Genomic DNA, 12,105 nt, shown 5'->3' on the forward strand with positions numbered 1-12,105 from the left:
CACAAACAGAAATGTCCGTTTCTAGAGACATGTCCTAGAAAACTTCAAATGTGAAAGAATACTCAAAATACTTATTTTTGATAGCAAAAAATTTTAAGTAATCTGGGCATTTAGTAATCCAACGGGTAATTAAATTATGATGTGTCCATATATTGCAATACTGCAGAGGTAAAAATGAATTAATCTTACACTATGGAGGGAGAAATAGAAGATACAGAGGACATCTGGTCCGATATAATTTACATAAACTTTGAAACTGTGCAAAGCTGTGTCCTCACAAACTTGCACACTGAGAGCATTTGGAAGTGCCTGAGGATGACACCCCTGCCCCTCTTCATATGTGGGTTTATTGTTGCCCCAATTCTCCTTTTCTGTTCCTCAGGGTTCCGGCCAGTACATTGGATAGTGGGGCCCAGACCCTCAAAGGGGTCAGTAAATAGCTCCAGCCTTCCATGGCCATGCTCAGAACCCATAGAGCCATGAAGGGTACAGGTGGCTGGAGGTCACCGTAGCAACTTGATTATGATGAAAGATGACAGTGGAAGATGTGGCAGTGGTGGCCTTCAGTACCTATCCCCCATGCAGCATGGACCCACAGAAGCCTCCTCTAGAAAACACAGGCCTACAAGAGACTGCCATGCTGTGATCTCCCATCCCCTTGCCCAGGTGGAGACTCTCATCTGTAGAGTAGGGTGGGCAGGGTGGGGCACGGGGCCAGGGCGGAGGTCATGAGTGGTGAGGGGGAGTCTCTCCTGGTGAGAACACAAGCAAGGGAAGGGGGTGTGTCCAGCAAATGTGCTAGAATGTTCAGTATAGCATGCTTGTAGTAATGGAAAGATTGAAAACCTAAGTGCCCATCATCAGGGAACGGGTAAATTGCTGTATTCTACAGCAGTTTTAAAAAGAGATCTTTGTGCATCAACACAGATAATTTTCAGACATAATGGTAAGCAAAAACGAAAGCAAGTTGCAGAAATATGGATTAAGTTATAAAAAGTTTATAATTACAAAATAACAAACTCAGTGTTGTTCCCGGATACATAGCTGTTATTTTGTTAAAAGCAGAAAACCACTCAAGAGAATAAAAAACATGGAACCTAAGGCAGTGATTGGGGGTGTGGCGGGGGGTCCAGCCACAGGTGGCAGGCTCATGGTACCTGCATTGTCCAGTATCTTCCTTCCCAAAAATCTGAAGTCAGGGTCTCAAAGGTTTAAGATTTAGCAAAACACAATAGTGGGTATGTGGGTATTTGTTATATTTTTTATTTCCCATACGTTTAAGGTATTTAATAAAACAGATGAAAAACAAAAAATTTTAAATGCTTATAGTAGTGGTAAGCACAAAGATTAAACTTAGTGTAAAATGCAGATGAAAAATATTAAAAGTTCTATCTTTAATTTTTAACAGTTCAGTCTAATTCTTAAATTTTTTTAATGTTCATTTATTTTTGAGAGAGAGAGAGAATGAGTGGGGGAGGGGCAGAGAGAGAGGGAGAGAATCCCAAGCAGGCTCCCAGCTGTCAGCATAAAGCCTGACGTGGGGCTGGAACCCACGAGCCGTGAGGTCACGACCTGAGCCACAGTCGGCTGCTTAACTGACTGAGCCACCCAGGCTCCCCAGGCAAAGTAATTCTTTCGCCTCTGTGTTCACTGTACTGTTTCCTTTTACATCAGTTGCTGTGGTTAGTCTTTCCCCTCCAGCCTCAGTGAGCTGCTGCTCTGCACTTGCTCCCTGAGTGCTCCCTGTGGACTGGGCCATGCTGGGGGCGCCCCCCTCTGTTCATGCTGCCCGCCATCTGCTGGTAGATAGTTGATGCCCGCCCAGTTAAGACCGCTGTAATCTGGTAAAAGGCAAAGAGCAGGATTTTAAAAACATTTACAAAATGCTGGCAGTGTATCAGTAAATGCTTTTTTGAAAAAGTAAGGTGTGACTGGAATTATGCGTCTCCTCTAAGTCCCGAAGAGGCACCATCACGGGCTCAGGGCTCAAGTGTGTACACCTGGAGTGAGGACTTGGGGAGGAAGACCACGGTGTGACTGCAAACACAGGACCTGGCACGTTTCCTGGGATCAGGACAGGAGAGTCACAGTCAGGAACCCATGGAGGGGTTTGTTGAAAATGATGGGTTTTTGAAGTGTCCCACTCACCCATTATTAGTGTGGGGAATTCTTCTTCACTTTTAAGTTGTAAAGCTTTAGCCGCAGCAACCTCATGGCGCTATCCACTTAGAATGTTTTGAAATTCTAAGCCAAAAACAAATAAATAAATCAAATTCTAAAGCTTGGATACTTTATTCACCAAAAATTTAACTTTGAATGGTAAGTAAAACAAGCTTCCTAGAAGGAGTACCTAAACTTCTAACAATTGTGATTTTTGCTGGTGATGAAAGATTTTAATTTTATTTGATTAGCTTATTCTTTTTCTTTTCTGTAAGGTTACTCTTATCAGATTAGCCTTTAAATATCTGTTACTGTCAGTTGCTTTTTTTTTTTTTTTTTTTTTTTTTAAGAAAACAAAAATAGCTTATTTTATGGGGGAACATGACAGTTAAAAGTTTGGTCCAAAGCCAGAACTGTTGGTTGGAAATGGAGACACCGAACACCTGTGTGACGCGTGGAGTTCGGGAAAATGGTACCCGTTTCCGGTCGCCTTTGTGGATGAGCCACATGGTCCCTTCGGGCAGCCCTGGCTGCTGCCTTCTGTCCTGTCCACCTGATGAGCCTCTCTGCATTTGTGTCGGTGACAGACGCTCACTGTGGCCATGATGGCGGGCTGGAGGGAAGGCGACCTGTCAGCCGGGTCAGCCAGCAGGTGCGACCAGAAGGGGGGTAGGGTTAGGTCTCCTGAAGTGCTTAGGGAAGAGAGAAAGACTGGCGTGAAGGCTGTTTCCTGTATTCTGGGGACACACAGTGACATTGACCTGCTTATCCAGGCTCACCATACTCTTGTGCCCTGTGCCATCTTTCCAGGATGGCTTTTTTTCTTTAAGTGTGTTAGTAACAAGTGCTGGAAATATCCTGGAAGTTTTCTTTACAAAAAGTTTTTCATGTTGAAGATGTTTCAGTGTTTGCCCTCAAAGAGATTCTAAAGTCTGTATTCTCTTTAAGTGGCAGAATTTGAATTATTTCGGAAATGTGCCTGATGACCGTATTTTGACGTGGGACACTTTAAATTACTGTAAACGTGTGCCATTGACACATTCTTCCTCAAGCAGGTGACGTTGACTACAGCGCGGTGCTGCTTGGGATGCTCGTAGTGCAGGACGTGCAGCTGGGCCTGTTCATAGCCGGCCTGCCCACCCTCATCCAGGCCGGGACCGGCGCCTACTCGAGGTAACCATGCTTCCAGCTTCCCGCCGTCCGCTGACGAAAATGCAGTGTAATACCGTCTCCCGAAGAGATGCTTAGAGCTTGTCCGGTACAGGCAGAGATCATGGTCTCTGGGGTCACACCGCCTGGGTTCAGGCTCCAGCTCTGTCAACCTCGGGCAAGTTCCTTAACCTCACTCTGCCTCAGTGTTGTCATCTAGAAAGTGGGGATGGTGTTACTCCCTAACAGGTTAGTTAGGATTAAATGGGCTAAAATCTAAAAGTGCTCAGAATGGTGCCTGGAACATACTGTGTGTGAGTGTGTGTGAGGTCGTGCGAGATTGAGTGTCTGACCATGTGCGTGATTGTGCGCGTGCATGCCATCATCGTGGGGACCATTGTTGTGAGTGTCTCCGTTACCATTTCCTCTTTTCCTTATCTCAATGAAACAATCCCCCAAACCCAAACTGCACTTGCTACGTTCGTGTGGAGGGAAGTCAAATTGAAAAGTGGAAAAATAAGTTCGCCCAGAAAGTCCTAGGTTATGCTGTACACACTGTTACCAGAACGCCAGCCCGAAAGTAAATCACTTGGAAAATGTAAGGAGCCCCACAAAATTTAAAGGTAAATTGCATGCGAGTTAGGACTGTAAGCTTGAGTTTATTTTAATAAGCAAATAGGCAATATGTTGTGCTTTAAGTATTTCCAGACGCTGCATTTACTTCACGTCTCACAGTGATGATGCTATAGCTTACAAATTAGTAGACTTTTTTGAAATTTCTTTGGGAACCACTTTGAAATTCTGAGATCTGTCGCTTATTTCTTCTTTCTCTATATGCCTTTTATCTGTTCTTCTTGCCTTGTTGCACTGGCTAGAATTTCCAGTACTTTGATGAGTGAGATTATATGTGTAGATGTTCCTGCCTTCTTCCTCATCTGAAACAGAAAGCATCCATTCTTTCACCGTCAAATGCAGTGTTAACTGTTGGGTTTTTATTACTTTTAGGAAGTTACCTTCTAATCTCAGTTTGCTGAGAGTTTTTATTGTGAGTACACATTGGGTTTTGTCAACTGCTTTTTCTGCATCTGTTGGTATGATTGTGTGGTTTTTCTTCTTTAGCTGTTTGACGTGGCAGATTACGTTGATTGATTTTTGGAAGTCAAGCCAGCCTTACATAGGTAGAATGAATCCTACTTGGTTGCGGTATATAATTCTTTTTATACATTGTTGCCTCCAATTAGCTAATGTTTTGTTGAGGAGTTTTGGGTCTGAGTTCATGAGACAGAGTGGTCTCATGTAGCTTTCTTTTATGGTATTCTCGATTTCTGGTTTTGGTGTTAGGGTAATACTAGGTTCATAACATGATTTGGGAAGTGTTTCTCCTTTTTCTTTTTCTGGAAAACATTGCATCAAACTGCCATTAATTCTTCCTAAAATATTTGGTAGAATTCTCCAGTGAAACTATCTGGGCCTTGAGATTTCTTTGGGGGGATTTTTGCTAAGTTACAAATTCAGTTTGCTTAATGGTTATGAGGCTATTCAAATTATCTACAAATTATCTGCATATTGTTGAGTTGTGGTAGCTTGGTTTTTCAAAGAATGGGTCCATCCCATTTCACATGTGGAGGTTACATGTGCAGACTTGCTTATAGTATATCCCATCATCTTTTGATGTCTGTAGGGTCTGCAGTAATGTTTCCTGTGTTGCTCCTGATGTTGGTAACTTGTGCTTTCTCTCTCTCTGTCAATCTTTCTAGGGGGTTGGCAGTTATTTTAATTTCTTCAAAGACCAGCTTTTGTTTCATTGGCTTTTTTCTTTTTTTTATAATGTATAACAAATTTAATGTTTGTTTATATTTGAGAGAGAGAGAGAGAACAAGCAGGGCAGGGGCAGGGAGAGAGACACACAGAATCTGAAACAGGCTCCAGGCTCTGAGCTGTCAGCACAGAGCCCGACGCGGGGCTCCAACTCGCAGACTGCGAGATCATGACCCAAGTCGAAGTCAGATGCTCAACCGATTGAGCCGCCCGGACGCCCCGTCTTTGTTTTTCTGTTTTTAATTTCTTTGGTTTCTATCCTTCTGGCTTTTTCTCCTGTTTGTTTTGGCTGTTATTTTTCTAGGTTCTTGTGCTGTGAATATAGCTTATTGACTTGAAACCTTTCTTCTTTTCTAGTGTGTTTAGTGCCACACGTATCCCTTGCAGCACTGTCTTAGCTGCATCTTGTTTCTTTTGGTATGTTGTATTTTTATCTTCATTTAGTTCAGTTAATTTAAAACATTTCCTTTGAAGCTTCCTCTTTGATCTATGGATCGTTTAGAAGTCTGTTGCTCAGTTTCCAAGTGTTTGTAGAGATTTACCTGTTGTCTTTCTGTCATTGATTTCTGGTTTGATTCCACTCTGGTCACAGAACAAGCACACTTTGTTTTTGTCTTTTGTTTTTAATTTTAATTTTTATTTATTTTTGGGAGAGAGAGAGATCGGGAGGGGCAGAGAGAGAGAATCTCAAGCAGGCTCCACACTGTCAGCGCAGAGCCTGATGTGGGGCTCAAACTCACAAACCGTGAGATCCTGACCTGAGCTGAAGATGCTTAACTGACTGAGCCACCCAGAACAAACACATTTTGTATGATTTTAGTTCTATTAAGTTTGTTGAGGTTTGTCTTGTGGCCTCAGGTACGGTCTGTGGTAAGTGCTCCAAAGGCCCTTATTCTGATGTCGAGTGGAGTATTTTATGTCAGACCCTGTTTGTTCATGGCATTGTTCAGTTTTCCTGTGTTCTTGCTGGAGAAGGTGGTTATTGACGTCCCTAATTATAATTGCTAATTTGCCTATTTCTCCTTCTAGCTCTGTCAGCTCTTGATTTATATATTTTGGTGCTCTCTTATGTGGTGCATACACATTTAGGAAAATTTTGTTTTCCTGGTGGATTGACCTGGTTATCATTACGTAATAGCTCTTTTGTTTCTAGTAATTTTCCTTATTCTGGAATTTACTTTATCTGCTGTTAATATAGTCTTTCATACTTGTTTTTTATTAATGTCTAAAATGGTCTGTCTTTTCCATATTTTAATACTTTCAGTCTGCTTATTCCATTGTATTTGAAATGAGTTTCTCAATAAATAAGGTATTGTTGGATTGTTGGATGATTTTTTTAATGTTTATTTTGAGAGTGAGTGCACATGAGTGTGGGATGGGGGGGTGGCAGAGAGTGAGAGACAGAGAATCCCAAACAGGCTCCATGGGGTCAACATAGAGCCCGATGTGGGGCTCAATCCCACAAACTAGGAGATCATGACTTGAGCCGAAATCAAGAGTCAGATACTCAACTGACTGAGCCACCCAGGCACCCTGGATGCTGTTTTTTTAATCCATTCGGCTGATATATGTTAATTAGCATTGAGACCATTTACATTTAAGGTAAATGTTGATATGTCAGGACCTAAGTCTCTCATTTTGTTATTTTCTCTGTTTCTTGTTTCTCTATTACATTTTTCTTACCCCCTGATGGGTCACTTGCATAATTTTGAGGACCCGGTGTAGTTATCTCAGCAGCTACTCCAGGCTCTGCAGTGCATGTGGTGCTGAGGTTAGCTCCCGGCTGTCAGTGCTTGACTGCTTGTGACACGTAGGAGCCTTACTTCCCTTTAGTTCCCTTTTGCCTCTCCCTTCTTTTTAAGTATAATTGTTGTATGTTCTCTATTTATCTGAGCACCAGATCAGTGTGTTTATTAACTTTGCTTCTGATCACATAGGATTTTTTTAACTCATCAGGGTTACCTATTTTATTTTTATCCATTCCGTTGTTCTTACTTGGTTTCTCAAGTTCAAGATTTCTTCTCTTATAATTTCCTTTCTGCGGGGGACTTTCTTTGCTCATTCTTTTTTAATTTTTTTTTAATGTTTATTTATTTTTGAGAGAGACAGAGACAGAGTGTGAGCAGGGCAGGGGCAGAGAGAAAGGAAGGCAGAATCCAGAGCAGGCTCCAGGCTCTGAGCTGTCAGCACAGAGCCCGACGCGGGGCTTGAACCCACAAACCACGAGATCACGCCCTGAGCCAAAGTTGGACGCTTAATCAGCTGAGCCACCCAGGTGCCCCTACTCATTCTTGCATAGTTAGTCTGCTGCCGGTGACAAATTCTCATCATTTTTCTTCCTCCAAGAAAACGTTATCTTCCCTCCTTCCTGGAGGATATTCTCCAGGATATGGATTGTACGGGTGACAGTCCTTCTCTTCCAGCACTTGAAGGATGCACTGCTTCTCTCTGGCCTCTCACGGCTTCAATGAGAAATTGGCTGCCATTTCTCTAAACACAAGTTACGGAAAATTACTTATATGAGTGGTTTCTCTTTGTCTGCTCTTAAGATTTGTTCTTTGTTTCTAGTTTTCAGAAACTGAGCTCCGGTGTGTCTTGGTGTCTTCATCGGTTCAGGCTGCTGTAACAACATCACAGACCAGGGCTTAAGCAACAGACTTTTATCTTTCGGTCTGAGATCAGGCGGTGGCAGGTTCGGTTCTTGATGAAAGCTCACTTTCAGACAGCCATCTTCTTGCCATGTCCTCACGTGGCAGGGGGAGCACAGCACAGAGGGTCTCTGGTCTCTTCTGACGATGAGGGCACTGACCCCACCACAGGGCCCCACCTTGGTGACCTCCCGGAGGCCCCTCCTCCTAACACCATCATGTTGGGGCTTCATATAGGGATTTGGGGGACACAAACGTTCAGTCCATGACAGTCTTTGGGCATATCCTGTTGGGAGTTGGCTCGACTTCTTGGGTCTGTAGGTTTATGTCTTCTGCCTACTTTAGGATTTTCAGCCATTGTTTCCTCAAATAGTGTTTCAGTCCCACGTGCTCCCTCCTGCTTGGACTCAAGGGATACAAACATTTGTTCTTTTGTTATTATCCCACGGGCCTCTGAGACTCCTTCTTCCTCTTCTTCTTCCTCTCCTTTTTTTTTTTCTATTTTCTGTTTGTCAGACCAGGTAAATTGTGTTCATCCGTCCTCAAGTTCATGGATTCTCTCCTCTGTCTTCACTTTATTTAGCCCATCCAGCAAGATTTTTATTTTTGTTATTACAGTTGACCCTTGAACAATGCTGCTCTGAACTACGTGGGTCCACGGATATGTGGAGTTTTTTCAGGACAGTGCTATAAATGTGTAAGAATACAGTATATAATTTATGTAACCTACACAGCATGTACTAATCGACTGTTTATGTCATCAGTCAGTCTTCTTGGGAAATCGAAAGTCGTATGCAGATCTTTACTGTGCAGGCAGCTGGTGCCCCAGACCCCGTGTTGTTCAAAGGTCAACTGTACATCGTTGTAGAATTTCCATTTGGTATGCCTTTTTATGACTTCTATTTCTTTGCTGAAATTTTCTGGTTTTTCATTTCTTTAAAAAGAGTTTTTAATTGCTGTTGAATCACGTTTTTGATAGCGGCTTAAAATCTTTGTCAGATAATTCTAATAATGATTCACCTTGACGTTGGAGTCTGTTGGTTTTGTATTTTTTAATATTTACCTTTTGCCAGAAGTTATATTAAGTTTCAGTAATCCGAAAATGATTAAGATATCTTCTCTTCTGTCCGATAGCTCAGCCTGTTGGAAAATAGAGACAGCTTTTTACCGGGATGCCCAGAGGGTTAGGCCCTGGAGCTCCCTCCAGTTCTGCCGCTTCCTGGTCTCACGGTCTCTGGGCTTCAGTTTTCTCCCTGATGGTGGGGGCGGCGCAGGGGTGCCTGGCTGGCTCAGTTGGCAGAGCGTGCGGCTCTTCATCTGAGGTTGTGGGTTAGAACCCCACATTAGCTGTAGGGATTACTTAAAAATGAAATCTTTAAAAAAAAAAAAATGGGGATGGTATGGAAATAGTACCTGCTCGTGGACTGTTTGAGGGTTGCAGGAGAGAACCGTATGGAGTGCCTGCTTAGGCTGCTACCTGGCGGGTGTGACTGTTAAGGTCAGTTTGTTGACTGGGTCCTCTTGTCCTTTTCCTCTGATTCAGGGTTTTTTAACTATCAGAAAAGTAACACGTCTAGTCACAGCCTATAAATAAGAGCCAGTTCCTAGTCCTTCTGGCTACAGATTTACAAGATAAGTAACTGAACAAAATTTGTATAGCTGAAAGGAAGATTTACAACTTTAGCTGAAAATCTTTTTTTTTTTTTAATGTTTATTTATTTTTGACATCAAGAGCACCAGTGGGGGAGGGGCAGAGAGGGAGACCAAGGATCCACATCACGGGCTCCGTGCCGACAGCAGGGAGCCTGACGCAGGGTTCCAACTCACAAACCATGAGGTCATGATGTGAGCCAAATTCAGACACTAACCAACTGAGCCACCCAGGCGCCCCAGCTGAAAATAATGTGCTTTCTATTTAAGAAGCATCCAATAAATTAGGACCTGTAGAGGTCACAATCTCCTTACCAAACAGGAAGCAGAACCGCCACAAAGAGTGCAGGTGCTCAGAAAGGACAAATGGGACCCCTCATCGCATGAAACTTCCCTGCTGCTTACAAGTAAAATGGTCACCATAGGGCGTTGTCTCCTCAGAAACTTTAGGAACTTTTCTTCAGTGTTTTTCCCAATGAAAGTCCAGTACACATATGGGTCCCATTGACATTGTTCAAACTTAGTTGTGAAACATCATGTTCACCAAGAGTTTGACGGTGTGGAAAAGATGTTCTATGTTGTGTTAAGCTGTAAAACAGAGAGTCAGTTCATAGGACAGTGTTTCCTCAAAAGGGTTAAACAGAGTTGCTGTAAGACTCAGCTGTTCCGCTCCAGGGCATTGACCCAAGAGACATGAAGATGTCTGTCCACACAAAACCTGTGTCGAAGGTGATGAGAGCACACAGTGTTCATGTCCTTAATGCCACAGATTATACACTTGAAAGTGGTTAAAGTGGTAATTTTATGAATAATTTACCACAGTGAAAAAAAAACTTGCACATGAATGTTCATAGCAGCATTATTCGTAATCGCTAAAAAGTGGAAACAACTCAAATGTCCATTAGCTAATGAATGGATATAGTGTACTGTGACCACACAGCAGAATGTTGTATGGAGCTCTGACACAGGCCATGACAGGGTCAACCTTGAGGACATCACACTCGTGGAGGAAGCCGGACACACAGGCTCATGTTACGTGATTCCGTTTATGTGAAATGTCCAGAATAGACAAATCCATAGACAGGAAGTCAGTCAGGGGCTGGTGGGGGAGCGGAAATAAGCACTGATGGGTGTACATCTGCTCTAAAATGGGTGGCGGTGGGTGCACCTCTGCAAGTGTACTCAGAACCACTGAGCTGTGTGCTTTAGAGGGGTGGATTGTACGGATAAGAATCCTGTTTCAGTAAAGCTGTTAGAAGCCATATACAGTATCACTTCAACTAAAGAAGAAAACGACTAGAAATATGTCTATTCATGTATATAATATACATATGTATGTGTATACATATATACACACACACACACACACACACACACGTATGAATAAGGGGTTAATAATGATTTTCTCCTAGTAGAGTGATAGATTAGGATAATTTTATTGTGTACTATTGTATACTTTTCTCTATAATTTGGGAAAACCCCTTCTAATTTTGATTACCGGGAAAAATTTACAGTAAACAAACTAAAGAAATAAAATCCGGGATGATGTTAATACCAACGTTGGCTTTTTGTTAAACTCTGGTCAGAATCGATCTTTTCTAAAAGAAAGAATTAACTTATTCCTCTTGCCCCGACAAGTATTTCACAGTTAAGTAACAGAACACAGAGGCTATGATAATACTTTTTAAAAATAGTGATTTGAATTATTAACATCTTGCCAAGATCATGAAAATTCTAGAAGGTAGTATGGATGGATTTGTTTATAATATTGAAGACAGGGGCCCTCAGCTCTAAGCAGAGCAGAAATTCCAGAAGCCATAAAAGATAGAAGTGATCAGTGTTACTGCATGGAAGTTTTGTACCATGAGTGTGTAAATATGCCTGCGCACATGCACACGTCCCTGTGCTTGTAAACACACATACGTGCACACCTATGCGTGCATGTGCTCTGGAACTTGTACCTGTGCACATGGTAAGCAGGCCAAAGACAAATGGGAAAAATATTTGTAAACATGTTAAAGCCAGTCAAGTTACTTATTTCCTAAAGATCTACAAGTGAAAGTTGGAGGAACCCAGCTATGTGGGCAGCTGGTGCAGAGATGAGGAAGTGCTCGCCCCGGCCTGGAGGAAAGGCAGAAGGCACCTGTACCTGTCACACCGCAGACCTGTAGGAGCAGGGTCCCCTCTGGGGTGCGATCGGGAGCAGCGTCTGCCTCAGCTGGGCTGCCACACACACGTGTTCTTGGAGCGGCCCGTCCAGCACGTCGAGAGCCTGCGGCAGCAGAGTGTCTGCCTGAGGAAGGGGTGGCGATGCCTGCTTCACAGGGCGAGGCTGGCACTTGCGTAAGAACTTTGCCCAAACCTGGTGGATGGAGAGATTGAGATGCAGAGCGGTGTCGTCTTCACCATGGGCATGAATAGGAAGTGTGTGCGGGCGCACAGATGTCCCTGGGGCCAGGTTGTCTTCACAGAGATCTGGGCTGTCCATGGCTTCCACTTTTCACGTTGACCTTTGTCAGCTGTCTGCACCTTCCCTTCCTTATGGCGTATTTGGTTTGCAGTGGGGGGGGAGGGAGGGGCGTGACGCCCTGGGCAGGGGGTGGCAGGGGGTGTGTGTGGTGGCTGGGAGCGCGGGCCCCAGAGCCAGGTGCCAGCACGTGGCCTGGAGCCACAGCTTCGC

General features: G+C 43.4%; 1 protein-coding gene across 5 annotated transcripts in view; it reads left to right on the forward strand.

The window, feature by feature from the left end:
* TMCO3 (transmembrane and coiled-coil domains 3) overlaps positions 1-12,105 on the forward strand; it is a 49,766-nt gene that overhangs the window by 24,418 nt on the left and 13,243 nt on the right. For 4 of the 5 annotated variants that reach the window (XM_042930755.1, XM_042930730.1, XM_042930721.1 and 1 more), the window contains one exon: positions 3,213-3,333. In XM_042930755.1, coding sequence (XP_042786689.1) covers positions 3,213-3,333 — 121 coding nt within the window. The remainder of the gene's footprint in view (positions 1-3,212; positions 3,334-12,105) is intronic. The other variant, XM_042930745.1, reaches the window with a different exon arrangement.

This window comes from Panthera leo, chromosome A1 (assembly GCF_018350215.1).
Source record: "Panthera leo isolate Ple1 chromosome A1, P.leo_Ple1_pat1.1, whole genome shotgun sequence".
Classification (NCBI taxonomy): domain Eukaryota; kingdom Metazoa; phylum Chordata; class Mammalia; order Carnivora; family Felidae; genus Panthera; species Panthera leo.